The sequence below is a fragment of the Hydra viridissima genome, unplaced genomic scaffold (assembly GCF_058129835.1).
Source record: "Hydra viridissima isolate aposymbiotic clone 2 unplaced genomic scaffold, HvirCarnegie_v1 scaffold_7, whole genome shotgun sequence".
In the NCBI taxonomy this organism is placed as follows: Eukaryota; Metazoa; Cnidaria; class Hydrozoa; order Anthoathecata; family Hydridae; genus Hydra; species Hydra viridissima.
In genome coordinates this window covers 11,851,246-11,876,718 of record NW_028324306.1, presented here as the reverse complement: position 1 = coordinate 11,876,718, position 25,473 = coordinate 11,851,246, and the positions used below count along the sequence as shown (strand labels likewise).

General features: G+C 31.7%; 2 protein-coding genes and 1 long non-coding RNA gene across 3 annotated transcripts; 2 read left to right on the top strand and 1 right to left on the bottom strand.

Annotated features, from left to right (window-relative positions):
- Positions 1–5,633: 5,633 nt before the first annotated feature.
- On the bottom strand, positions 5,634–6,209 carry LOC149886145 (uncharacterized). The gene is made up of 2 exons (XR_016453923.1): positions 6,055–6,209; positions 5,634–5,897 (listed from the first exon to the last, which is right to left on the bottom strand). It is a non-coding gene; the product is annotated as an uncharacterized LOC149886145 (long non-coding RNA).
- On the top strand, positions 5,845–8,820 carry LOC145184300 (neuropeptide receptor 15-like). Its single transcript, XM_090092276.1, has 2 exons — positions 5,845–8,246; positions 8,509–8,820. Exon 1 carries the CDS (start codon positions 6,251–6,253, stop codon positions 7,472–7,474), a length of 1,224 nt encoding a protein of 407 aa, XP_089948402.1. The 5' UTR covers positions 5,845–6,250; the 3' UTR covers positions 7,475–8,246; positions 8,509–8,820.
- A 5,964-nt stretch (positions 8,821–14,784) lies between these two features.
- LOC145184040 (equilibrative nucleobase transporter 1-like) lies at positions 14,785–22,472 on the top strand. The gene is made up of 11 exons (XM_090093712.1): positions 14,785–15,970; positions 16,226–16,272; positions 16,364–16,440; positions 16,939–17,034; positions 17,152–17,396; positions 17,592–17,758; positions 17,886–18,026; positions 18,102–18,325; positions 18,422–18,495; positions 18,579–18,702; positions 22,125–22,472. The coding sequence occupies exons 1-11, from the start codon at positions 15,597–15,599 to the stop codon at positions 22,260–22,262; spliced, it is 1,707 nt and encodes a 568-aa protein (XP_089949838.1). The 5' UTR covers positions 14,785–15,596; the 3' UTR covers positions 22,263–22,472.
- Positions 22,473–25,473: the final 3,001 nt, after the last annotated feature.

Below are 25,473 nucleotides of genomic sequence, written 5' to 3'. Positions count from 1 at the left end.
TGTTGCTTTACTCGAACAATGCTTATAAAACCCTCGGTTAACTCGAGCTTTTACCTCTCTAATGATGCTTTTTTGACCTCAAGGGAATACTTTTGTAAGCTTCACTCGAACTTTGTTCGAGACATAACATTTAATCGAATAACTGATTGGATTGCAAATTACTGCTTGAGACAAATCGCGTGTTTCTACCTGAGGATAAGTATAACTATTACAGTCAGAAGATTGAGGCATTTAAATCTTCCAAGAACTGGGACACCGAAAGTTTATTCTCTTTTCCATCATGTTCCTCAGTTCATTTCTAGAAATCACTGTTCTTTGGGACTCTTTAGTGAACAAACAACCGAGGCAATGCATTCCAACTTTGCTAATTATCGGCAGCGATTCAAAAGGGACCAAACTCATCCTGATTACAATCTTCAACTTTTGCAATGTGTTGTGGACTTAAACAGTAAACATATGTGAATTTATCTGGAATGACAGAAATTGTAGCATCAGAGTGTGTTCTTTATACATGCTATAATGAATTGACCAGAATAAAATTCCGTTTGTTACCTTTATTTGTCTGTTTCATGCTTTGGCTTAAAATTCATGATATGGTTAAAACTTACACCCTAGTATAGTCATGTACATGATTGTGGTACCAATGTTGCAAACAGTTGCTGTTTCTACTAGTAGCAATAAAAAGCTTCTCAATATAGAAAAAAACAAACAACATGTTAAGTTTTGACTAAATCTAATCTGCGAAAATGAGAACTATGGACCAAAAACTTTGAATGTGAATATCTCGCTCGGACGGCCATTTTTGATTTTGAAATTTCTTGTGGTGAACCTTGTACCCATATACTATTTACCCCTAAAAGGATTTCCAGGGGACATGAAGTTGGTATTAATTGTCATTTTTACAGGGTGTGTGTAACTAGAGACTACAACTTCAATGTTGCAACCAACGGATCGAGGAGCGTTTCGTTCATTAAATGCCATTATCTTGCTGTCAAAAGTGCTATTTACACAATTGACCAATTAAAACCTCTACTGAAGCTATTCATACTTAGTATAAGTCTGTAAAAAGTTGCCACTTGTATAAAAAGCGTTGTAGTTTCACTTACATAAGATTACAATGACAGTATTAGTGAATATTTCGTGGAGTACTGCTTTTGACAGTTAATAGTTATGAAGCTTTTGATATTTCACACAAAAATAGTTTAAGAGTTGTTTTTCTTTATGCCTTAATAAAGCAAATATTGTTAGAGCAATAACTACGATGCCTAATGATTGTTCAACGTGTTAGCTACATGCCAAATAAAAACGGATGTGGTTTGTTTACAAGCTGCTTCTTTTGTGAGAAAATTTTATGAGAAAATCAAAGGGAGAATTTTTTTGAGGAAGAATTTAAAAAGATTTTTTTGAAAAAGAGAAAAGGATGGTTTCAAAGTTAAAATAGTTCTAATGTAGAAAGTCTTTTTGGCCACGAGTCCAAAGGTAGTAAGAGAAAATATTTGAGTGACTTTGATTACATAATATTATCGGTATTACAAAGATTATTATTTGTATTTGTAAATACTAAAAGGATATATTCATGAGATAAGTTGTTGAAAATATTTATTAAGTAATGTAATTAAGAAAAGAAAAACCAGTGGTAAGTTTTATCGTTTTGTATAGATTTCGAGTTAGGCACCATTACTGTTGTTACTACATGCATTAACATTTTCATTAAAAATCTTCACCTTTCTCGCACTCTCTTCCCGCGCTACTCAAGAACACTTCCCTTACATTGTTGACCCCATCACACTATTGCTTCAAAAGTAACCGCGCCACACAAAATCACAAACCTTGCACTATTCCTTCACTACTCTTACATTTTTGTCACCCACACATCTCTGCGCTATACTAATTTGTGCTACTCATAAACCCCAGTCCATTACAGAATCTCACACTCTACGCACTTAGAAAACCCCGCTCTCACAACAATATCACCTTTGTTGAACTTTTTGCTGTGCATATTCTCATGCAGTTTTATCAAGCCATTCGCTATTTGGTTTATATTCAATGCGTCAATTTTCATCGATTTTATCATAGTGTTTATCAACTTATCGCTCTAAATCACATAAGTGTAGGCATATGTCAGGCACATTTCTGCAGCTCTGACTCCGTCGTTTTTCTAAAATAGGATTAAGAAAACTTGGATCGATGGGGATGACTCTTTTTAAAGCTAAAATATGTCAGCTGTTTTTTCATTGACTTCTCCATGGTTTTACTCAACCTAAAATGTTCTTTTATAGTTATCCTTTCGCACCTCTGTTGGAAATATCCTTAAAAAATTATCTTCCATGAAGATAGTCATAAATCACATTTGAAAGGATGCGAAGATTTAAAGGGTGCTTGTTAAGCGAATTTAACTTTTCATCAAAAATAGCCTCTTTAAGTCGAGTTGGCATTTTATATGCGCAAAATGCGGAAATGTGTGTGAATATGATGGTCCCAAAACTTTATTTTATGAACAAAAATAAAAGACTTATAACAAACCAATATTTTTATTCTGTGCATTGAAGTCATTTTGTGTTCTGTTTATTATCAAAATATTCCTGGGATGTAAAGGTCTGACTTCAAAGCTATAGCTTGATTGTTTTTAAACGCTGAGCTTTGACGATTTAGTAATTTTCTGTAACCTCGCCTCTATGAATTATTTACCTATGAATTCTGGATAGTACGTAGTATAAGGTACAGCTCTATAAAAAGCTGTATTTAATGCATCACTGTTGGTTAAGTAACTACAGGTCAGTGTTCAAATAATAGTATTTTGATGAAACCTTTATTAACTTATATTCCCAATTACACTATAGCTAGAAAAATTGCCCTGCAGTATTACCATCACTTGTTGTTTCACTTCTTGGCTTCAAAATGTCGAAAAGTAAATCCACTTGTGATCTTCACCCATACATTACTTGCTTTTGATTTTAAACGTTTAATTTTAAAGTTATTTGGAGCTAATCGTATACTTCTTATTAACAGCGCAAATGCAGAAAAAACAAAATTGTTTTAATAGCTCATCATTCACAATTCAAAAAAGCAAACAAATACATATAATTATAGACGATTGGAATTTGTGAAGCAAATATTCATCACAATGTTGCGATTATCTAACAAGTTAAAATTTAACGTTTTTTTCGATAGAATTTCGGGAGTTGTTGGTTTGAAGGAGAGAAAACACTGGCAGTACCGAAAACTCTACCGGCGTTGATAATCATAACATTACAATACTTCATTTCAAATGTTAACAGGAACAAACTTGAATATAACATAAAATGTCTCTAAATATATTTTTAAAGTGGAAAAAAAAAACACGCAATTTTTTTAGCATCAACAACAATTGTGGTTAGCACAAGGAACGAATACATAACCCCTCTGTAGTAAATCCGCCATAAAATCAATGCATGTTGTTTAAAAAAATACAATGCAAGAGTAGCTTGGATTGTATTTTTTTAAACAACAGCCCCCCTCTTTTTATCAAATTGAGAAACTTGTGAAGATGGTTAACTTTCTTCTTGGTCAACAAAATAGCTGCACAAAATATCTTTGCTTTCAAATAAAGATAGAATTATCCTGGTACCATTACATATAAAACTATGCCAGATTAAACAAGTTTTGAAAGGTTTTAACAAAGATTGTACCTGAATTAGATAGAAAACCCATAAGTTACCTGGATATACAATGGAAATATTGAACGCAGAAGTTTTTAACGATCAATAAATAAAAGCATACAGCTACACTCTAATAATAGATATTTTCATTCATTTTAAAATTCTTTTCTGTAAAATGAACGTTTAAAGCCACCTACACAGTCACTTAGTTTTTTAGAGAACCTTGGTGACCGAAAAGTAAGAATTCATTAAGAAACCAGGAAACAATATGCACACACGTTTAATAGTTTACTATTAGAACCTTTTACTTTCGAGTATAAAAGAAGCTTCTTTTGTGTTTGAAATCAGGAGGTCAAACACAAACCTTCTGATTTCAGAGACAATAACTTTTTTTTATGAATACTTATGCTGAATAATTTGCGAATCATTTTTAGATCATATTTTAAGGTATGATCTGAAGTTTACATTGGAGACTTTCACTGTAAGCGAATTAGAAATAAGCAAGCAAAGTTGTATGTTGATAATTTCAGATACCAGTGTTTTCGAAAACGACTACAATTTTCATGTATGCAAACTCTACTCGATGATTGGGGCGCCTAAAACTAGCATAGAGAGAAGAGGGGAAGTGTAAAAAAGAAGTTACATTAACTCAGGGTATTTTTCTGGAAATCTTCTTTATTATTGGAAAAATAACAGAAATTAGCAATACTTCTCTGATAAAAATTATTTTCAGTGAAAGATTTTCTTGAGTGAAATTTAGTTTTTTTAAAAAATTGGAATTTAGTCTTTGAAAAAAATCCAGGAATACTTTTTTCTAACCCTCGCTGGTGACCTGGGGGACGGGAACTGGAAAGATAGAGCGGCCACTCAAATTACAATAGGATCTTCAATCTACCTCAATCAAGTCAAGCCAATGATGCCCATCTTAAAAATTTAGTTCGCCGGAACTTTTATCAAGTAAGCTTCTTGGGGTATTTTTGAATACATAAGCAGGACCGTAAAGCCTAACAAAGTTTTTAATTGGTAAGTGTTTATTGAGAGTGCGCTTAATCTGCGTTAATTCTACTCTCTCTTTGATCATTAATTACTTAAACTCCTCACCATTTTCAACACCTTTTTTTTTTCTTTTATCTTTTGTAAAAAAAATTCTTGGAAAGCCAACAGTTTTTTTATAATTAGTGAAAAGTTGTGAATAAACAAGAAAAATCTGTGTTTTTAAAAAATCTCTGGGCACTCCCTTAAAAATAAAGAATGTGGGATTCGCCATCCATACATAGATTCCAAGTTACAAGAACCCTTGTAATTACTCTACTATGCAAAAATTCCAAACAAAAAATGTGATGTGTAGAACTTATTTTGAAAGCTCTAAATTTTTTTTTAAACAAACGAACAAAAAAATCACAAATGATTGCAGTTCGCAGATTTCGACACGCACATGCAAATTCTACAATATTTAACTGAGAAATTAGCGTGTTATCGATCTGCTAAGCAAATATTTTGAATAGAGTAAGTTGCGGCAGGGAAAAGATTTGTTAAAAGATCAAGAGCTAACTCAATTTTATATCTAAACACCATATGCCGTATCTAAGTAACGTATGATGCAAAAGTTCCACAGAGTTTTTGCTGAACAAAATCCGGATTGGACATGCTTGTAACGCAGCTTAAATCTCTTGAGTTTTGTTAACTATTGCCGACAAAGTTTTTTTTTTTTTTTAACTAGATTGTACTTTAATTTTCAAATTTGATTTTTGCTTTTTTGAACCAAGAAAATAAAAAAGCGGAAAGAAATGCAATTAACACTTTTTTAACAAAGCCCCTTTATTATAAAGCTTGTCTTGTTTGTCTTGCTTATCTTTATGTTGTACTAGCGTCAATTTATAACCAAATAAACTGGAGTTTTTAAGACATATTAACGATCTTACACATCTGAGGAGATTTATTCATTTTATGTTTTTATAAAACCTGCTTCAGACGTAAGTTTTACAAAAAAAATAATTTCTTTTTCCAAATTTGCTTTTTTTTTTTTAGCTTCAACCATTCAGTCAAATTTTTCGATAACATTTTTAAAAAGTTTTTCATCCAAACGCAACGCAACTTTCCACATTTTTCAACCATTTTAATCGTGTCGCTCATCTGTAATATCTTATGCCACGCATTAATATTTTTTGGAAATTCCTGTTTGTGACTTTTAAAATCATAATCGTGAATGTTTCTTCACATCGTAAAGTCAACTTATTTTAAGCTGGTAAAGATAAATTCCTAAAGTAGAAGAAAATTTTCCGCATTTATTTTCTTTTGGAATTGAAATTGTTTTAAACTCACACCAAACACAATGAGAAAACCAAAAAAAAAAATTTTAAGAAATCAAAGGATAAATTTTAACAATTTGGAAAAGTAATATAATAAATTTAAAAACCTTTCTGGCTTGCGTTTTTTTGACGAGACAATATTTACACTTTTGCAATACTTAAACAGTTTTCTTCTAATATTTGTTTTATATTGCACTAAGGTTCGTCTAATGAATGATAAAAGAAATCTTAGGAGACTCTTAGCTTTCTAAGTTCCGTTATTCTGAAAACAACTTTAACTAAATACAACTAGTTAATTTCAACATGCATTTTTTTCCCAGTTTTGTAATTTTTGTAACAATCCTTTTTATGAAAGTTGATTCTACATCAATACAGAAAGATTGGGTGCACAATAAAACGAGTGATTTTAATGTCTGTTCTGAGAATTCGTCAAAAGAACTAACGCTAGAGAAGATATGCTGTGACTCAAACATAACAGCCGAAGAATGCTTATGCGAGAATGTAATCCTAGAAGAGATATGCGAAATTTTAGGTTTTAAAACAGACGTTAAGCCATTACATCTGTGCGACTCTAATTTTCCAAGGTCAATACCTAATATCATACTATCAGTTCTAGCACTTGCTGGAAATGGCTTGGTTATTTGTTTAACATTTCAAGATTGGAGCGTGACTCCAAGGTTCAGAAAATTAATATGTGGATTGGCAATGGCGGATTTTTTTTTTGGATTTGTTTTACTTCTTGTAAGTATACCTGAAGTGTGGACGTGCAAATGGTTATATGGAAACTTTTTATGCAAAGTACTTCCTCCTGCATTACTCTTCTGTGAGAATATTGGCATTGGATTTATAGTCATTATTGCCATCGATAGATTCACAGGAATTCTGTTTCCGTTTAGTTTTTTTTTGTCGAAAAAGAGAGTTTGGCTGCTTATTGTTATGAATGTTTCTTTTGCAGTTGGATCAGTTGCACCACATGCCAAAGCTCTTAATATAAGTATTTTTGGGACATGCAAAGAGGATATGTCAAAAAAAAGTTCCCGAATTTATACTTGGGTTATATTTCTAGCTTATTACTTTATTCCAATACTTTTCACTTCGATAGTTTACGTCATCATGATCGTGTGGTTACGCAAAGTTCATCGAAAAAATAGAGCGCTAAACGACGAACAGCAAAGAATTCGACTGAAAGCAAACAAAAACATCATGACGATATTGATATCCATTTTAATTTCATTCACACTTTTGGTGTTTCCAAACAAACTTTTGTGGATTTTAAAAGATGAGCACAGTTTAAGTAAGTTTAGCTCTAACACCATCGTGATTTTAAAAACGATTTCGGAGACTTCTTACAGTCTCCATGCAGTAATTAATCCTCTGATATACACGTTTTATGATTTATCGTTTCGCAAGAGGCTGATCGGCTTGTTATATTGTTATAGAAGGAAAAATAGATTGATTTCCAAATTTTCACTATCACTGCAAAGTACTCGTACTTCGTCTGCGATTCAACTAAATAGTCTCAATTAAAAGCTTCAGATCAACGCCTCTTAATTGTTAGAACGTTTTAGTTCTTTTATTTGTTACGTTCTTTTATTTGCGATCGAAACGCGATCAAGATAACTGAAGCAAGAAAGGGATAACAAATAAAAAACCAAAGACTCGCTGAATACAAAAAACCAAAGAATTGTTGAAAATATTTGTGTAATAAATATAGTATCAATATAGTATTAAAATAAGTAAAAATCGATTAAAACAAAAAATAATTATCTGAAATGTCTAGCTTCATGATAAAGACGATTTTTTTGTTTGTTTTCAAATTCATCCTTTGTAATCCAAACCGATTTTTCAGTTTTATTTTTGAGGTTTCAATTTGATATCAACTTTGGTTTACATTTGGATAAACTTCATTTTGGATTTCAACTTGAATGAAAGAGTTCTTAATTGAGTATTTTCTTTTAAACTCAAAATTTGAAGAATAATTGTCTCCAAGCAATGATGAACTAGCAAGACTATATATTGAACGATCAGGCACCTTTGAAATAAAACAACTGTGGAAAATTTGCTGACCAGAACATCACTACTAAAATCGTTGATCCCAAAAAAGATAAAACTATTTTGAATATTTGTTGATGACAAACAAGACTTACTTTTTAAATAACATTGTACGTCATAATATGGAGTTATAAATATACATCTTTTTAAAAGATGCGAAATTTTCAATAGATTCATCATTTGAAACGATTACAAAGAATCAAAGAAAAAAAGTTCATTTATTGACTGGTGTTGTGGAAGATGACAGGTATAATCTTTCGAGAGATTTTGATTAAATGGTTCATATAACCAACACCTTGTAGAGATATTGAAAAACCATTATAAATAAAAAGAGGTTTTGAACTATACCAATTAGTTTCAGGAGGTATTGTCTCAGACATGCGCACGTAGATCTACAGCTTGTTAACTGCAAGGCAATATGACAGATTTAAAATACGTGCATTTACATATTGCACGATTTACGCACTTAGGGATTTACGTATTATTTATGCGGATTCATTTTACTCTAGGATTTGTAGATTGTGAGAGCATCATGGAAATCACATTATTCCAAGTGAAATGCGAAATATCTTTTAAAAAAAAGCAACATCACCGTGCCTCCGTAATTTAAGAAAACGTATTGGGCGTGATTTGACTATTTTAATTCGGAAATCACAGAATTGGAAAAAGATTTGAAATTTTAAATATTTTTTGGCACAATTAACATTTATTGTAAAATTATTCAACAACCTAGCATATTACTAAACTTTGTTTTCATACTAAAATGTGATTATTCTTTATTGCTATAAAAAAAGATAAATATGTGTAAACATGATAATAAAGAATAATTCTGTGTTAACAATTATGACGTTAAGTTATCATGTTTGATTATATTTAGTGTTAAAAATTTGATTATATTAAAAGTGCAATTTTATATACGACATAATTATTCATACCTGATGATTTTTTTAGTGTTATAAGTTTATTTTTTTTAGTGTTATAAGTTTATTTTTTGCTGGTAAGTTATTTAACTTTTTTTTGTCTGCACCACAAAAAGTAAAACTTAAAATATTTTAATACCTACTTTTTTTGTTTTATTTTAAAAGTTTTCAAAAACGTCTGAGATCTACGAAATTAGTATTGAGATACGGTAAATGATTTTTGATGATTGTGAAAGAGGCTTCGGGTAAAGAAAAATTACTGAAAAATATAATAAAAGCAAAGGCAACGGTAAAATCAATAACACAAAAAAATGAAAAATTGAAAGTGTGCAAAATAAAGCACGTTCAGGCCGTCCACCAAAAATAATATTTAGAGAAGATAAGGTTGTTGGACGAGAAGTAAAGCGAGAGCCTGTTACTTCTACCAAAGTTGTTAAAGAGAAACTATGCGTGAACGTTTCTGAACGAACAATACAACGTAGACTTCGCTCTGCAGGGTTTTATGGATCTCGTGTCACAAAAAAATCTTTCATTTCGAGAAAAAAATAAGAAAAACGCCTTTCCTTTTCAAAAAGTACTTTTCAAAGCCACTAGATGTTTGGAAATCAGTTTTATGGTCTGATGAAAGTAAATTCGAACTAAGGAACTCATAAAGCAACTATCAAACATGGAAGTGGTAATGTACTTGTTTGGGGCTGTTTCAGTTGAATCGGAGTTAGTAACTTAGTTCAAATTGAAGAAACTTGAACATGAACTGGATTTGTGAATATTTTACAAAACAACCCCCTCCGTCAATAAATTAGGATTAGCAGATCAATATGCTTTCCAACAAGACAATGATCCGAAACATATATTTCAAAGAAAATGAATTAGAGTTATTGGATTGGCCTGCTCAAGGCCCGGATATCAATCCAATTGAAAATTTGTAGTGTTATTTGTAAATATAACAATTTTTTTTTTTAAGTCAATCAAAATTATTAAAAACAATTTGGTTTTTGTTTTATTGCTACAACACATTTTATAACAAGGTTTGATTAATTCTGTCGAGTACTGCATCCAAACTCATTACATCAATTAAAACATAATTTGCTCTACTTGTTTTCAAATCAGTTATGAGCACAATTACTCTTTCCATGATCTCCTTTATAACAATAAATAATCAAAGAAATTTATCAAAAGAAAAGCCGAAACAAGAAAGAATTTATGTATATCAGCTGTTATATTTGACAGCGCTACAAAAATAATTAAAATAGATGATTGATTCAATCAAATGTGCATTGTAATAAGTATGGTCTTTACAGACAAATACAAATGCACCAAAAAATACATATACAGACACGGGTATATAAAAATATATAGATATAGTGGAGTAATGGATTACATTATAGCTCAACGAAAACTTCAATCAAGACAACTTTAAAACTTCAATCAAGGAAATAAAAGAAAGATTTGATTCACCGAGGCAACGTGATTGCACGTTGACGTTAAATCTCATTTCCTTAAGTTTGAAGATACTACCGTCTCGTAAAGCGTTACCGTCTCGTAAAGCGTTAAACCTCATTTCCTTAAGTTTGAAGATACTACCGTCGATCGTAAGAAATCGATACAAAATTTTGGATTCTGAACATAAAAAAGATTTTAGAAATTTTATTGCGAAATAGTTACAGCTACACTGTATGCAAAATTGTTGACAAGGTTTGCTGAACTGAGTTTAATTACAAATGACACGAGTTCTTTCTTTTACTATAAAATTGCCATTGAACAAATTTCACTACGCGATGATATGAACACCAAGAAATGATTCCATTGAACTATTGGAAAAATCTGTAACAAATTTGCTATGAATTCAATATTAGCACAAGTGGCTGCAATATATTCGGCACTGTCATTGTCATCTATACCAATAGAATGTATGTTTTCTACCACTGGCATAATTCTAAATTTTAAAAGGTGTATGTTAGGGGGGCTGATAAGTTTGCATAGAATTTTGTTTATACATGATAACTTTGACATTTTACTATATCAACTGGCATCATGTGATGTGGATATCCGCAAATTCATTAAATTCTTTCTTCCTAAATTTGTTACAGATTCTTCCAATAGATTTTAATGGAACCATTTCTTGGTGTTCCATCGTTGTTGACAGATCCAACAGCTGCAATACTGAAACGCAGTGCTTTTTGGTCCGCCATATAATGAGAGGAATGAGCTGGTTGGTTAATAAACAAACCAGTGAATGACTGAAAGGATTCAAGAAACCTTGCCAGTTCACCAAGCAGGCAAATTTCGTCTGCATTTAGACACAACTTAACTTTCGCAATTTTTTTAGTGAAACCTGTACTTCACGCAATATGTCCAATACAGACCATATCATTTGTATAATTTGTAAAAATGAATTCTATTAAAAGTTGTGTATGGTAGTTTTAAACTTAAATGACAGTGCTAATGCTTTGACTGTATGCCGTTTGTTGATGTTTTTGCACCTTCCTGATCTTCTAACTCCATAAACTTGGACGGTTAAGCTAGCTTTACTTTTAAAATTTCCAGAACAGTTTTCTCTCTGTCAGCTCTTCATCCACCAGCTCAGTCTAGAGTGTAGTGCTGACGCAATATCTCGATATTTACATGACAGTTCATCAACTTCAGACTCTGTATTTAGGCTGTCTACAGTTAAAAGTAAGTTTAAAATATATACTACACAGTGCTGCACACTTTCAACTTTTAGCAGGCTCAAGCATTTCTTCATGTTTCCGCATCATCATTGCAAGTAGAGATCAAAATTTTTGAAATAATCAGCATTACCACAACCAATTTTTTCCGTTAAAATATAGTAGTCTAACGTAACAACGTTAAAATTCCAGTCCTTGATAAAGCTAGCCCTGACCCCAATATAATGGTTTGCCCTGTATCTGTCAGTCCACCCGTCAAACATGAGGTACATCAAATTCATATATTGAAGCATGTCTTTGACAACAGTTGAAGCAGCTTGTTAAACATTGTCATAAGCTGTGGATGACAGTGTTGTAGCACTTCGCAGTCATTTTGTTGAGAATACCTTCTGAAAAAATTTAATCCAAACCTCCCTTTACAACAGCTTTCAAAGGGTAGAAAGTCTCTGCAAAACTAGATCACCAAATCTCAACTAAATTCATGCGTTGTGATGAGAACTTTTCACAGACTTGTTATACTTCTCAATGTAACCCAAAATTGTTGAAGTTTTCTCAGCATTGTCACCACTTAGATTGTGTTTAATATTAAGAGGAGAGTTTAAGGTAACAGCTCCATTAGTTTCTGAAAAACTAGCTACTCGCAAAATGTGACCATTTGTGCCAGCCCGCTTTTGATCTTCAAGACACACTTTACAATAATATCGTAATACCTTAATTCGAACATTTTTTAATTCGCTGTATAATGGGCCAACGTGTTTCCAACAAAAAGATTTGTAATTACCGTGGATACATGATGGTTTGATTCTAACCAAAAGTTCTTGTATTGGCTTTTCGTGGTCAGCAGCTAACAAAGTAATAGTAGCAAATTTCCGTCAATCGCTAACGTCAGGTTGCTTACATCGCATTGCGTCAGCAAGAAAACCAGAAACAGAACTAACATTTTTCGTATTCGGTTTAAATTTAGCAGTTTCAATTCATCAGGCTTTGGGAAGTCTTGTAACTTTACAAAACAATTTTGAAATGTCCGAATCGGCGTGAGGGTGGACTGAAGGTTAATAAAAGATGTCTCATCATTTTTCTCATCATTTTGTTTTTTTTTTTTTTCTTATTATTTCTCTTTTTTATGGTTCTAAGTTTGGTTGAGTTGCTATTTTTTAAATACACTTTAATCGAGAAAATGAAAAACTTAAATTTCATCAGTTTGCTCTCAAGTTTTTTTAGATAATAACGCAACTTTTACCTCACAGTTAAAACCATTTTTTATCTTCTCCACATCTCTTACTTATTTGTGACAAATAAAATCTCTTTTCCATTTGAATCCTTGATTGAAGTTTATTAGGATCTGTTGGTGGAGTAGTGATTTCTTAATACAAATACTTTGGAGTTGGACAATGCACTCAAGATGATTCTGTAGCTTGTGGTGTTCGTATATCTATGTGCAAAATTTTATTTGAGGGCCTGTTTATATGGAAAGCGGGCTAGCTCGGCAAACGAGCCAGCCCGTTTACCGAGATCTCGACGTCGTCCTTATTTCAACTTAATTTTATTTTGAGTTTATATGAATAAACGAACTAGCCCGGATCGCTATAATAGCTCGTTTATTCATATAAACGCAAAATAAAATTAAGTTAAAATATTGATGACGTCGAGATCTCGGCAAACGGGCTGGCTCGCTTGCCGAGCCAGTCCGCTTTCCATATAAACAGGCCCTTAACTTAATTTTATTTTGCGTTAATACGAATAAACGAGCTAGCCCGGACAGGGAGATCTCACTATTTTTTGCCGAGATCTCGGCAAAAAACAGTGAGATCTCGCTATCGGGCTGGTTAGTTTCTTATATAAATTTGTACGCATGCGCACAAGTTCTTACATTTTATTAAATTTGAAAGCTTCCGCATAAAATAATAAAGTTGATAATAAAACTGGCAACTTCCGTGTTCTTAAAATTTTAGTTGTTTTGCTTTTTTAATTTACCAAAGATCCAGTATCTTTTAAGTAATATAAAGTAATAGCTACTATTTTTTTATCTGCTGATAGAGCTCTAGAGTTAGGCGAAAAAGGGTTAGGAGATAAATAAGGGCTTAACTCTGAAACCAAATTCATGAAAAGAAACCGTGAAAGGCTAAAACTTGTTTTCCATACATCACTGGGAGCTACACCAGTTATTATATTATGCCACCATAAATCAGTTCTGCCAGTTTTAAACCAGCAACGACGATTTTCTCTTTTAAGACGCCTCTCTCTTGCTTGTTTCAACTTTTGAAGTGATTATGATCGTTTTCGTAAAAGAATAATATTTAAAAAATTATTAAATTTAAATTTGTGAAGCTTATATAATATAATTAGGCTTTTAAGAAACATTATTTGTGTTATTATACCAGTTAAACATATTTTTAAAATGCAATGTGTTTTTTTAGTTGCTAGCCGCCACCTTTAAAGCTATTATTTTACCGATAAAGAGGCCAGCCCTGCTAGAAAAAAGCCAAGCTGACCTCGATATTATTTTTTATTTTTTTGGTCAAAATTCATATAAACGCAATTTTAAAACTGGTTCGTTTTCAGGGCTAGCTCGGCAAACGGGCCCTTGTCCATATAAACAGGCCCAATACATTCCCTTAATAATTCATAACTTTGTTCAGAGCTCTGACTTATTTAAAGCTTGATCTGAAATTGACAAATTTCTGATCAAGCTTTAAATAAGTCAGAGCTCTGAACAAGTTATTCACGATTTTTAAAATTACAAATAATTAATATCCTCAAAAGGAATGAAGCATGCAAAATTATTGCTTGTAGTTAAGTTTATTTAGAGCGTTGACGTGTGCGAAAACATTTCCATTGAAATACTTATTGACTTATTGATTTCAAGTGAATTTACAAATTTACATAGTAGAGTTTGCATTGGAGTTGTTTAAAAGGAAGTCAGCAAATTTCAGAACATAATTTAAAAAAAGTTCGTTTCTAAATAAAAAAAGATATAAAGAACACGATGAGCAAAAAAAATATTTTATTTAAAAGGGATTGTAAAGTAAAAAAAAAAAAAAAGAAACTTTCATACTTTTTTCGAATACAATTCAAAATTAAAAGCGTGACTTTTAAGCATTTGAGAATGCAAATTCAGTATAATTAGTTTCAAAAATGTAAAGTGATATGTAAAGGTCTGGTGACGAAACTTGTTGCGATGAAACAAAAAAAAATTGTCATATTTCTCGGGTGATGACAAAGAAGTAGTTTTAATGGAAAAAATTTTTAACAATTTGTTAAAATTGCTTCGGGATCATACAATAAGTTTCTTGCATTTGATGTGTAAAATGACGAGCTAATTTTTTTTTTTTTTCGTTTTTTAAATTCTATATGATAAAAGTTTAAAAAATAGGTGAGTTTATTTTGTTGACTTTTTTAAAGTTTTGCTCGTTTTACGGAAACTATTTGTTAAAGTGCTCACACCTTAGACACACTCACGCACGTACGCATTTGGAAAATACTAGAAACGATGTTATTTCATTCAAGTGATTTCAAAAGCATTTTAAAAAATGGTGTTCTGCAACTTTTTCATTTGGTGGCTTTAAAACAACGCCTGTTTTAAAAAAAGAGAGATGTTTTAGGTTTAAACTTTTTAGCGCATATTCTTATCACATGCAGCTAAATAGGATGAAGGTTTTAAGAGAAAAGAGGAGGTTTTCTGAACGTAAGGCACTATTTATACACGTTGTGTCAAACCTATCTCTTAGATGGATCAAGATTCTGGCGAGTTTTCATAACGCTAGTATTCAAGTTGAAAGCTGTACAACCAGTCACTTATTTTGTTATTTAGTTTTTGAGATGAGTTGAAATTGTTCTTTTGTTATTTGGTTTTTATGAATTGAATTTTCAAACAATAAAAGCGCTAACTAATCATCACAATTTTCAGAAGCATTCACAACTTGGATTTTTACTTTATGCTTTGCAAAGAAATATTTAAACAGATTTGAATATAATTTTTCTTTAAAAATTGTTTTAGAATAAGCAACAATGATGATCTATAATATAAACAACAAAGTCTATTTGATATCGTTCTTCTTCTTTGCGCTTTTGGAGACTTTATTATGCAGCGGTATTATATACGGATGGGCAAGCATGGTTGTTGTTTTAAAGATGGATCATTTTTACCTGGACTTGTGTCGTGAATGGTACAAAGAGCACAATAAGACGTTTCCTAATATGATAAGATCCTACGATGGGCTGAAAAATAGTTTAATGACAGAAGAATTACCAGGTTGTCCAAAGCAAGACGACATGTTAAACTTGATATTTACAGTAGCATCTTTTTGCTTATGTGGAATCAAGTTTCCAGCTGGCATTTTTGTTGACAAATACGGTCCAAAACTCACCAGGATGGTTGGAGGGTATGTATTTTTTTTCAACAAGAAGTTTAGATTCTTTGAAAAGATAAAACTCTAGTGTTGAAAATACTAGAGTTTTATTTTTCAAAGTTTTTTTTTTTATTACTTCATTGTTAATACCGTTTACGTTTCTCACATCAGGTTATTTATTGACTTTCTTGTACTCGCAAAAAAAAGAAACTTGATTCATATAGTATTTTTTGTGTGATTTTATACATGTGTATTGAAACATGCAAATTTTGATCTTTTTCATTTCAGAGTTGTGTACCTGGCTGCGTCACTTGGATTGGGCTTTCTTACTTTAGGTATTTCTTTGAAAGCATTTTTTATTTTCTCTTTGCTCAAATATTTCCCTTTTTTTATTTTTTTCATCTCAATAAGTATTTTTATTTTAAGGTTACGAAAATGTTTTATTCGCCGTTTTTCCAGCTATTGCTATGGGAGGCAGTCTGTTAGTGGTCTCAGTTTACCAGGTAAAGATATCTTTGAAAAATGACCATTTTTGTTTGACCAACTTTTTGTTTTTCATTAAAATTGTTATATTAAATTTGTTAGCACCAAAAATACTTCGTCATCGTTTCTTTGCTAAACTTTTGCTAAACTAGTAAATATAAATTCTTTGTGAGTTTTAGTTTTTGCGATGACTTAAATCTCAGGACAAAAAAAAATTCTTCGAAGTTGTTAAAGTTGAAGTTGTAGGTTGGGATTAAGTTAAGCGCTTTGTTTCTCTAGCAATCATTCCTAGGACTATTAACTTACGTAACGTCTGGCAATGTCTTAACGTATAGTTTCTTATTGTATACCAAATGAGTTATTTTTATTTCATGAAAAAAAACTTTCTTTAAATTCAGTTTTTTTTGTTCCTGTAAAGTTTCATTTCGTTGATTCGCTTTGTTTCACATTGAGTCAACAATATGAATTATTAAGTTTGTTAAAGAGGTATTATAAAGAGGTATTATAAACTTTTAAAGGTGAGCAACATACTGTATAGAGAATCGAGATCGCATGTTTTGTGTATTTTACACGGAGCGTTTGATTCTTCAGCTGTCGTATTACTCATTTTCAAAGTAAGTTTTCACCACAATTTTTTATCAAATAAAATTTTTTAACCCGACGTTTTAACCCATGTCTTTTATATTAATTAATAACACTGATTATAATCACGTTGTTTTTAATTGTTCTAGCTGATACATGGGAAATACATTAAATTAGAGTACATAATGTCTGTTTACAGTGGTATCACATTCGTATTTGTTTTCTTTGGTACGCTTATATTGATCCCCCCTCTTTCGGTTTTGTTCGATTGGTCTTCCTCGGAATGTGAAATATCCGTCAAAATCCACAAACACACAACCGCTGGTCCTGATTTTGTTGTTCGTTCATTAGTTTTAAAAAATGGAGGAACAGGATTTGTGGGAAGTGCATCAAAGTATGAAAATATTTTTTTGTAAAAATATTGTTCTTTTATGTAAAAAAAAAAAAAAAAAAAAAAATCCTTTCGTCTCGTCATAAGTTTTATTTACATAATCATCCTATGAGCATTAAATAAATGCAAAAGTATTTTTCAATTAGTGATAACTAGATTTTAATGAATTAAAAGTTTCTGCACAATTTTTTTTTACAGTCATAGTTGTAGTACTCCGCTACCAGTATCACCTGTTCCAAGGTGTCCGTCTACGCCATATAATGAGTATAATGCATATGATAGTGACGATGAGGAAGATATCTTATACGATGAAAAAACTCCTCTGATGCCATCCTCCTATTCAAAATCCTCCATATTTCCAAGAGGTATTAAATAAGTACCACGCAAATATTCAAACGTCAATGTTTTGCACATTGTGTGTGTAATATACTACTATAATTGCGTGCATTTCTACAATTGCGTACGTTACTATCAGATACTTTGTTTTTACAGGCTCAGTGCTGCGTTCTGTATTTACTCCGCTCTATATGCTGGAACTGATATTTCTTGTCACGTTTCAACTAAAGTTATGGTATTTTGTTGGTTCTTTGCCACATTATCTTGAAAGATTAACTAAAAATAATCAAGACCAAGGTAGGATATTTCAATTATTTAAACCTTTTGCGATAAAAGTAGGTTTTATATTTTATCATCTGGATTTTCTTTCAGTGAGTTATTACATTGATCTTTTTGGTTACATTCAATTTGGAGGTATCTTAGTCACACCTTTTATTGGTTTGGTGTTTGGGAAAGAAACACAATCTGTTCCAGGAATATCTCCTGCTGAGAGGCGCATAGATGAGCTCCGTGGTTGTATCACACCGTTCGCCATAACCAATTTACTATGCATGACGTTTTGTATATTGTCATTATTTGATAAAATATATTTACAGGTATAAAGTATTTTTAACAAGTAATTTCTTTGCATAATATTACAGTTATAAACTACTATATTAAGCATACCATAAAACTAATTTTTAAAATTGCAGATACCAAGTTTCATTCTATATACAACTGTAAGAGGTTTTCTTTACGCAAACCATGGTACATATATGGGAAGAGCGTGAGTAATTAAATTTTCTTCATCCTCATGCATTTATATGTCTGTTCAACGTTACGTGTTTAAAATCTAATTAATTTATTTAGATTTCCTGCGTCTCAGTTTGGCACTTTGTATGGCTTAGGAATATTTCTTGGAGGAACATTCGGCATCATGCAATATGTGCTATTTAACTTGACCAATAAGACGTTTAATGGAGATCCTTTTTGGGTAAGTTCTTCCACAGTGCAACATGTTAAGAAGTAAATAATGTCAAAATCAAGTTTTACAATATTAACATAAGTAATAGATATTAACATAAGTAATATTTTGTAAGTAAAACTTAATATTATCAGAGGCGTAAATCAAATAAGAATAATTCGGAAGGGAGGAAAATATTCTATAATTGTTGATGGTTTTTTTATGTTTATGGTCTGTTATGATGGTCTGTTATGTTTATCTATTTGGTCTAGGAATTAAATCGTGCGGTTTGACAAGGGATTACGAAACTAGCTTATTGTCTCAGCGTTTCGTTTAGCCACGCATGCGTGCGAAGATCACTGTTATTGCGCATCACTTTCATTATAAATCATTTGATTTAAGCGTAAACAACACTATATTTAATTTAACTGATAATGTCGATTTTTGTTCCTGATAATGTGTTTTTGCGGGGGATTCTTCTTCATTACTTTAACATGAAGAAAAGTGCTACCGAAAGCCATCGTATTTTGGTTGAAGTTTATGGTGACCATGCTCTAGCTGAGCGAACGTATCAGAAGTGGTTTGCACGGTTTAAAAGTGGTGATTTTTTTTTGGAAGACCAAGAGCGACCAGGACAGCCGAAAAAATTTGAAGATGCAGAATTGGCAGCATTGCTCGATCAGGATTCTTGTCAAACGCAAGAGGACCTTGCAAAATCGTTAGGAGTTGAACAATCAACAGTTTCCAGACGCCTCAAAGCCATGGGTATGATTCAAAAAATGTCTCATTGGGTTCCACATGAATTGAAAGACAGAGACGTGGCAAGAAGAAAGACCATTTGTGAATTGCTGCTTAAAAGACAGAAAAGAAAGGGATTTTTGCATCGAATCGTTACTAGTGATGAGAAATGGATTTATTACGAGAATCCTAAACAAAAAAAGGCCTGGGTAAAGTCAGGTGAACCAGGTTCATCACAACCCAAACGGAATATTCACTGTGCAAAGGTTATGCTGTGTATATGGTGGGATATGAAAGGTGTGGTGTACCATGAGCTTCTGACACCTGGTGAAACTAATAATGGAGAACGTTATCGACGACAATTAATGCATTTGAAGCAAACTCTGGTCATAAAACAACCAGATTGGGGTAACAGACATGATAAACTCATTTTTCAGCATGATAACGCTCGACCACATGTCGCAAAACCTGTCAAAAACTATTTGGAAAATGTCAGATGGGAAGTGTTACCCCACCCGCCGTATTCTCCGGACATTGCTCCTTCTGACTACTACTTGTTCGATTGCATGAATAACGATTTGATTGGACAGCGCTTCACTTCTTCAGAAAATATTGAAAAATGGGTCTCTGATTGGATCACTTCTAAGGATGAAGCATTTTTTCGACACGGAATTCGTAAATTGCCGGAAAGATGGGCAAAAGTAGTGACTAGCGATGGACACTATTTTCATTAATGTATTCATCCATTTAGTTTTTGAAATAAACCTTCAATTTTCAATTACAAACCGCACAAATTAATTCCTAGACCAAATATTATGTTGAAGGGTGTTTCCGAAGGTTTTTGTTTTGATACGTCATTAAGTAAAGTTACGGTTCATAAGAATTAAAATGAAAAGTAAGTAATAAACATAATCGAAAGTTTCTCAGCACAAAAAATTAAAAACTTTTTGGAAAGATGATAACTAATAGGGTTTTTGAAATATTTCGAAAATGAACTTTGATCATTTTTTAAAAAGTGTTTTAAAGCAAATTTTTTTCTAAATACAGAAAAACTTTTAGAAAAAAAAATCTTTGAGCTGATAACAATATTTTCATGATTTCATGAACGGACACCTTGCATGAGCTTTTGGACGAAAGTCTTCGTAACTTTTCATGATTGCTCACCCCAAATTCTACAAAATTGATTGATGTTTACTGCAATTTTCCCCTTCTTACACAGCTCATGTTTCATGCTTGCTCCAATTTTTTCAGTTGGGCGAAATTGTGGCACATTTGCATGTTTGTTGGGACAAAATTGATGCCATTTTGTTGATATCAATCGATTGCACTTCTTGATCAATGGCGAGACGGAAGATCAGTCTAGAAGACGGGAGGGTCACCATGATATCGAATCATAAGCATAAATCGCTTTTTTAAACATTCTTTTACGTAAACCTCGGAGTTCATGTTCTCGTTTGTGAAAAATGAGCTTTGAAACCACGCAAACAGATGGCTTGCCAAACCATAACTTTCTGGTCAGATTTTTCTGTTTTAATTACTTTTAGCAAAACTTTTGGCTGTGAGATTTTATAAAATTACTTTCAACCCCTCTTTCAACGTAAAAATAATAGTCAAGTTTAAAATAAGTATCATCAGTTTTCAACCGCATTTTTGGCCTTCTCTGAATTGCTGTTAGGGTCTTCCAGGAAATTCCTGCTTCTTGTAGTTCCTGAAGCCCTTTCAAAAATTTCCATTTTTGTCTTCTTGGATTGTTGATTTAAGGACACCTGTTTTTCTTTCAATAACTGGATTTGCATCAATCCCCCTGCTCACTTTTTTGATCAGTTTGAAGGATCTCTTTCTCGGTTTCTCGACTTTCTTTCCAAACCAAGACCTCGCTCTGACTTTCTCTCTGACCTTCGCTCTGACCTTCGCTCTAACCTTCGCTCTAACCTTCGCTCTGCAATTTAATGATACTACAGACAGTTTTAATTTGAACTTTATACTTTTTTGCTGGCGAAAAAATTGGAAAATTTTAGCTGCTTGTCCTAAATGAATTTTCTCAATTTTTCTTGCGATTACATTTTCCTTTTTTTTACAATCAACTTTATTAAAACTACCTTTATATTATCTGAAAAAGTGATAAATTTTGCTTCAAACAATAAAAAAAAAAAAAAAAAAAAAAAAGATCGAAAACATTTAAGTGGTTCTTGAAATATTTAGGAAATTAGCACTAAAAGTAGCATAGCAGTAATTAAAACTTTTAGAAGTTATAAAAATTGATTTTATAATAATATCACAAAAAGTATTTATGCAATAACATTTATACAATAACATTACTAAGAATATTTAAATTTAGTATCTTTTCGTATTCCCTATACCAGTGCCGTAGACAAGTTGCAGAAATTTCATAAACAGAAATTTTACAAACATAGAAATTTTACAAACATAGAAATTTTATAAATATCTTTAAAAGCGTGCGCTATCGTCTGTGTATATAAAAGAATTTTTAACGTAATGCTAATGTTTTTGTAAGGTGTTTTAAATGCACCGGTCACCGGTAACAATAAGTGTTATCATCAGTAATCAAAATAGGTGCGATTAGGTGTTTAAGCTTCTCTATTCAGCAGGTTTGATAAGACACTGGAGGACTGAAGTCCCCAGTCACCCCTCTTGTCTATGGCCCTGACTTTTTTTAAACAAACTTTTTTGAACATTGTTTTGTTGTGTATTAGACAAACATCATTTTGCTGATTTTGGTTGCTGTGGGTAACATACATCCTATCTACTTGTGGTATTACTGTCGCCGAGAAGCTATCAAGATAAAAAATCGTTCATTCAGCACACAAGAAAACATTAATGCACCAAACTGAAAAGAACATTCGTAATGGTCATTTAAAAAGATTGCAACGCTAGTAAAAAAATTGAGCCTATGTTAGTTTTTAGATAGAAATATAGCAATTAAGTTAAATAATTAAGAAATATATTTTCTGTTTATCTACCGATCTTGAAAGAAACTCTAAAACTGAAATTTTTTAAAAAGTAGTTTTTAAATATTAACGAGAATAAAAAACGAAAATCTTGAAGTTTGTTATTATTAAAGTTCTATAGAAATTTTCGAAAGCTTTCAAATAACTTTGTTAATTTGCCGAGTTTTATAAAACTTTTAAACCTCTATCAATCAAGTAGTGATTAAAGATCTTGATGAAGCAGTTTGTTGCCTGATAAAGCATCGCAGGAGAAAATATTAAAGCATCGCAGGAGAAAATGTTAAGGAGTAGCGTCAAAATTTTGAGTTTCGAAAAAACAAAAAAAGCAAACACACAACACACACATATTATATATATATATATATATATATATATATATATATATATATATATATATATATATATATATATATATATATATATATATATATATATATATATATATATATATTTTAAATGACTTTTAAATGACGACATCTTGTATGAGAGTTGAATAAATTTAATAGATGAACTTCAATAAATACGAATTCTCTCAATACTAATTTTTTATTTTATCTAAGAAATTTTCGCTAGATTATTGATACTAGCATCTTCAGCTTAAATTACAAATATATATATATATATATATATATATATATATATATATATATATATATATATATATATATATATATATATATATATATATATACATATATATATATATATATATATAATATGTAATATGTATATAAAGAAGAACTAATAATTTTATTGAAAAAATATTCGTGCAGAAGTTTATAAACAAAAAAAAAAATTCAAAAAAGAGATATAAGTTCCAATTCTGCTACATTTTTTTATTACAGTACATCAGTATTTTGTTGGATAGCCTCTAAATTTCAATATTGCTTGACAAGTCAACTAAGTTGATAAGAACTAGACACTAGATAATCGGTCTCGAGTCTCGATTTCTCGTCTGGTATCGGTGCGATACCATACAGTATCGGTATCGAAATCACGCGATAATGGTATCGAGAGTATCGTTAATGTTGGTATCGTTTGGTATCGTTTGGTCTCGATGCGATACTTTACAGTATCGACTTCGAGATCACGCGATACTGGTATCGAAAGTATCGGTTATGTTGGTATCGTTTGGTATCGGTGCGATACCATACAGTATCGATATCGAGATCACGCGATACTGGTATCGAAAGTATCGTTTATGTTGGTATCGTTTGGTCTCGGTGCGATACCTTACGGTATCGATATCGATACTAGTATCAAAAGTTATCGGTTATGTTGGTATTGTTTGGTACCGATAGTATCATTTGCTATTGCAACTCGGGTCATCATGAGAACTTCCATGTTATTTTTATAAACGATTTGTAATTTGAAATAGTAAATTCGTATAATTAATGAGATATATATATGGCTCATTTATTATAAAAAAAAAAAAGTTCTCTAAGCTGGTTGTATGACATCATGTTTATCATTTAATTTCTCATCTGGTATCTTTGTTTTAATTTAAATAATTGTGTGGTACCACTTCTGTATTTTAATTTCTCATCTGTTATCCTTATTACAATTTTTTCTACCGTGATTAAGACGAAAGAAAAGATTTTTTCAACATTTATTTCTATATTAAATTTTTACAAACTATTAAATTATGTTAAACAGTGTGTAAGGGCGGACAAAAAGGTAAGGGAGGGCGGTGGTATTCGGTGTAACTACCCCCTTCCCCTACCTAAGAAACTTCAAACTTCAAAATATTATTGATAAAATTAAAAAGATAAGAAAAAATAAAAAAAATTATGTAACCATTCAATATATTTATTATTACTAACTATCTTATAATCTTTCTAAAATCATTCTAAATATCAAATGAAACAGTTGTTTTATTTTGAAAAAACGCAAACCTTATTTTTTATATTTTTTTTGGTCCGACTACCCCCAAAAGAAAAATGACCTGGATCAGCCCCTGCAATGAGTAATTTTCCATGTCGTTATTCCAACTCTATCGAACTTTTATTCCATTCAAGTGAAAATTTTCACGAAAACCCTCCTATTAAACTTGAAATGGAAAAATACCAAAAATCAATAAGATCCAAAAATGCAGGAAAAACTGACACCTTAACATGGTGGAAGCAGCATGCAGCGGAACTTCCTATCCTTTCGGGTGTTGCAAGATCTTGGTTGGCAACTCCACCAACCTCTGCATCATCTGAAAGAGCATTTTCTGCTTCTGGCCTTGTCATCACTGATCGTAGATACAATCTCGATAGTGACAAGGCAGATAAGCTCGTATTTATAATGCAGAACTATTCCGCTCTTGAAAATTACATTAAAAAATGGCCCATCGAACAAGAAAATGAAAGTGATATAGAACATGAATCAGACTTATCTTTGCCAATATTAATAGAAGAAAATCCTAAAATACCAACGAAAGTTTGGCAAAGGAAAAAACAACGAATGGACGATAGCCAAAGTATTGTAGATTATTAAAAAACAATAACTAAATCTCTAAAAAGCAATTGTATTTGTATTTAGTTTATAAAAAATTCATTAAGTCACATTTTAATTTTTTGTTTTTTTGTTTTATTGAGTCTCGATTCGAGACCATGCGATACTATACGATTCTTTTTATTATCGGTATCGTTTGGTATCGAAGCGATACTGATAGTATCGACATTGGAACATAAGCGATACCACACGAGACGAGACCTTCCTTCTCGGTATCGAGTGGTATCGAACCGATACTGATAGTATCGACATTAGTATATAAGCGATACCACGCGATACGAGACCATTCTTCTCGGTATCGACTTATACGATACCGATTATCTGGTGTCTAATAAGAACATCTATGGGATATTTGCCTAACAATCCGAAAGCATTCTGAATAAATCATATTTATTAGTCGGTTTTTCGTCGTTCAATTAACGATCGAAATGTTACCAAAGATGTTCTATTGAATTTAAATATGGGTTTTGAAAAGGCCAGCTCAAAGTTGGAATTTTTTTCAAATTGAAAAAATTTTTGATAGAATTTGCACAGTGCTTTAGATCATTGTCTTGCTAGAAAATCCAACCACGAGGCATTTCGTCCTTTCCATGTA

Coding starts and splice junctions, on each gene's coding strand:
- LOC145184300 (XM_090092276.1), top strand. CDS start 6,251: ATGCATTTTTTTCCCAGTTTTGTAATTTTTGTAACAATCCTTTTTATG.
- LOC145184040 (XM_090093712.1), top strand. CDS start 15,597: ATGATGATCTATAATATAAACAACAAAGTCTATTTGATATCGTTCTTC. Junction 15,971..16,225: donor CTCACCAGGATGGTTGGAGG/GTATGTATTTTT, acceptor TTTTCATTTCAG/AGTTGTGTACCTGGCTGCGT. Junction 18,496..18,578: donor GGTACATATATGGGAAGAGC/GTGAGTAATTAA, acceptor TAATTTATTTAG/ATTTCCTGCGTCTCAGTTTG.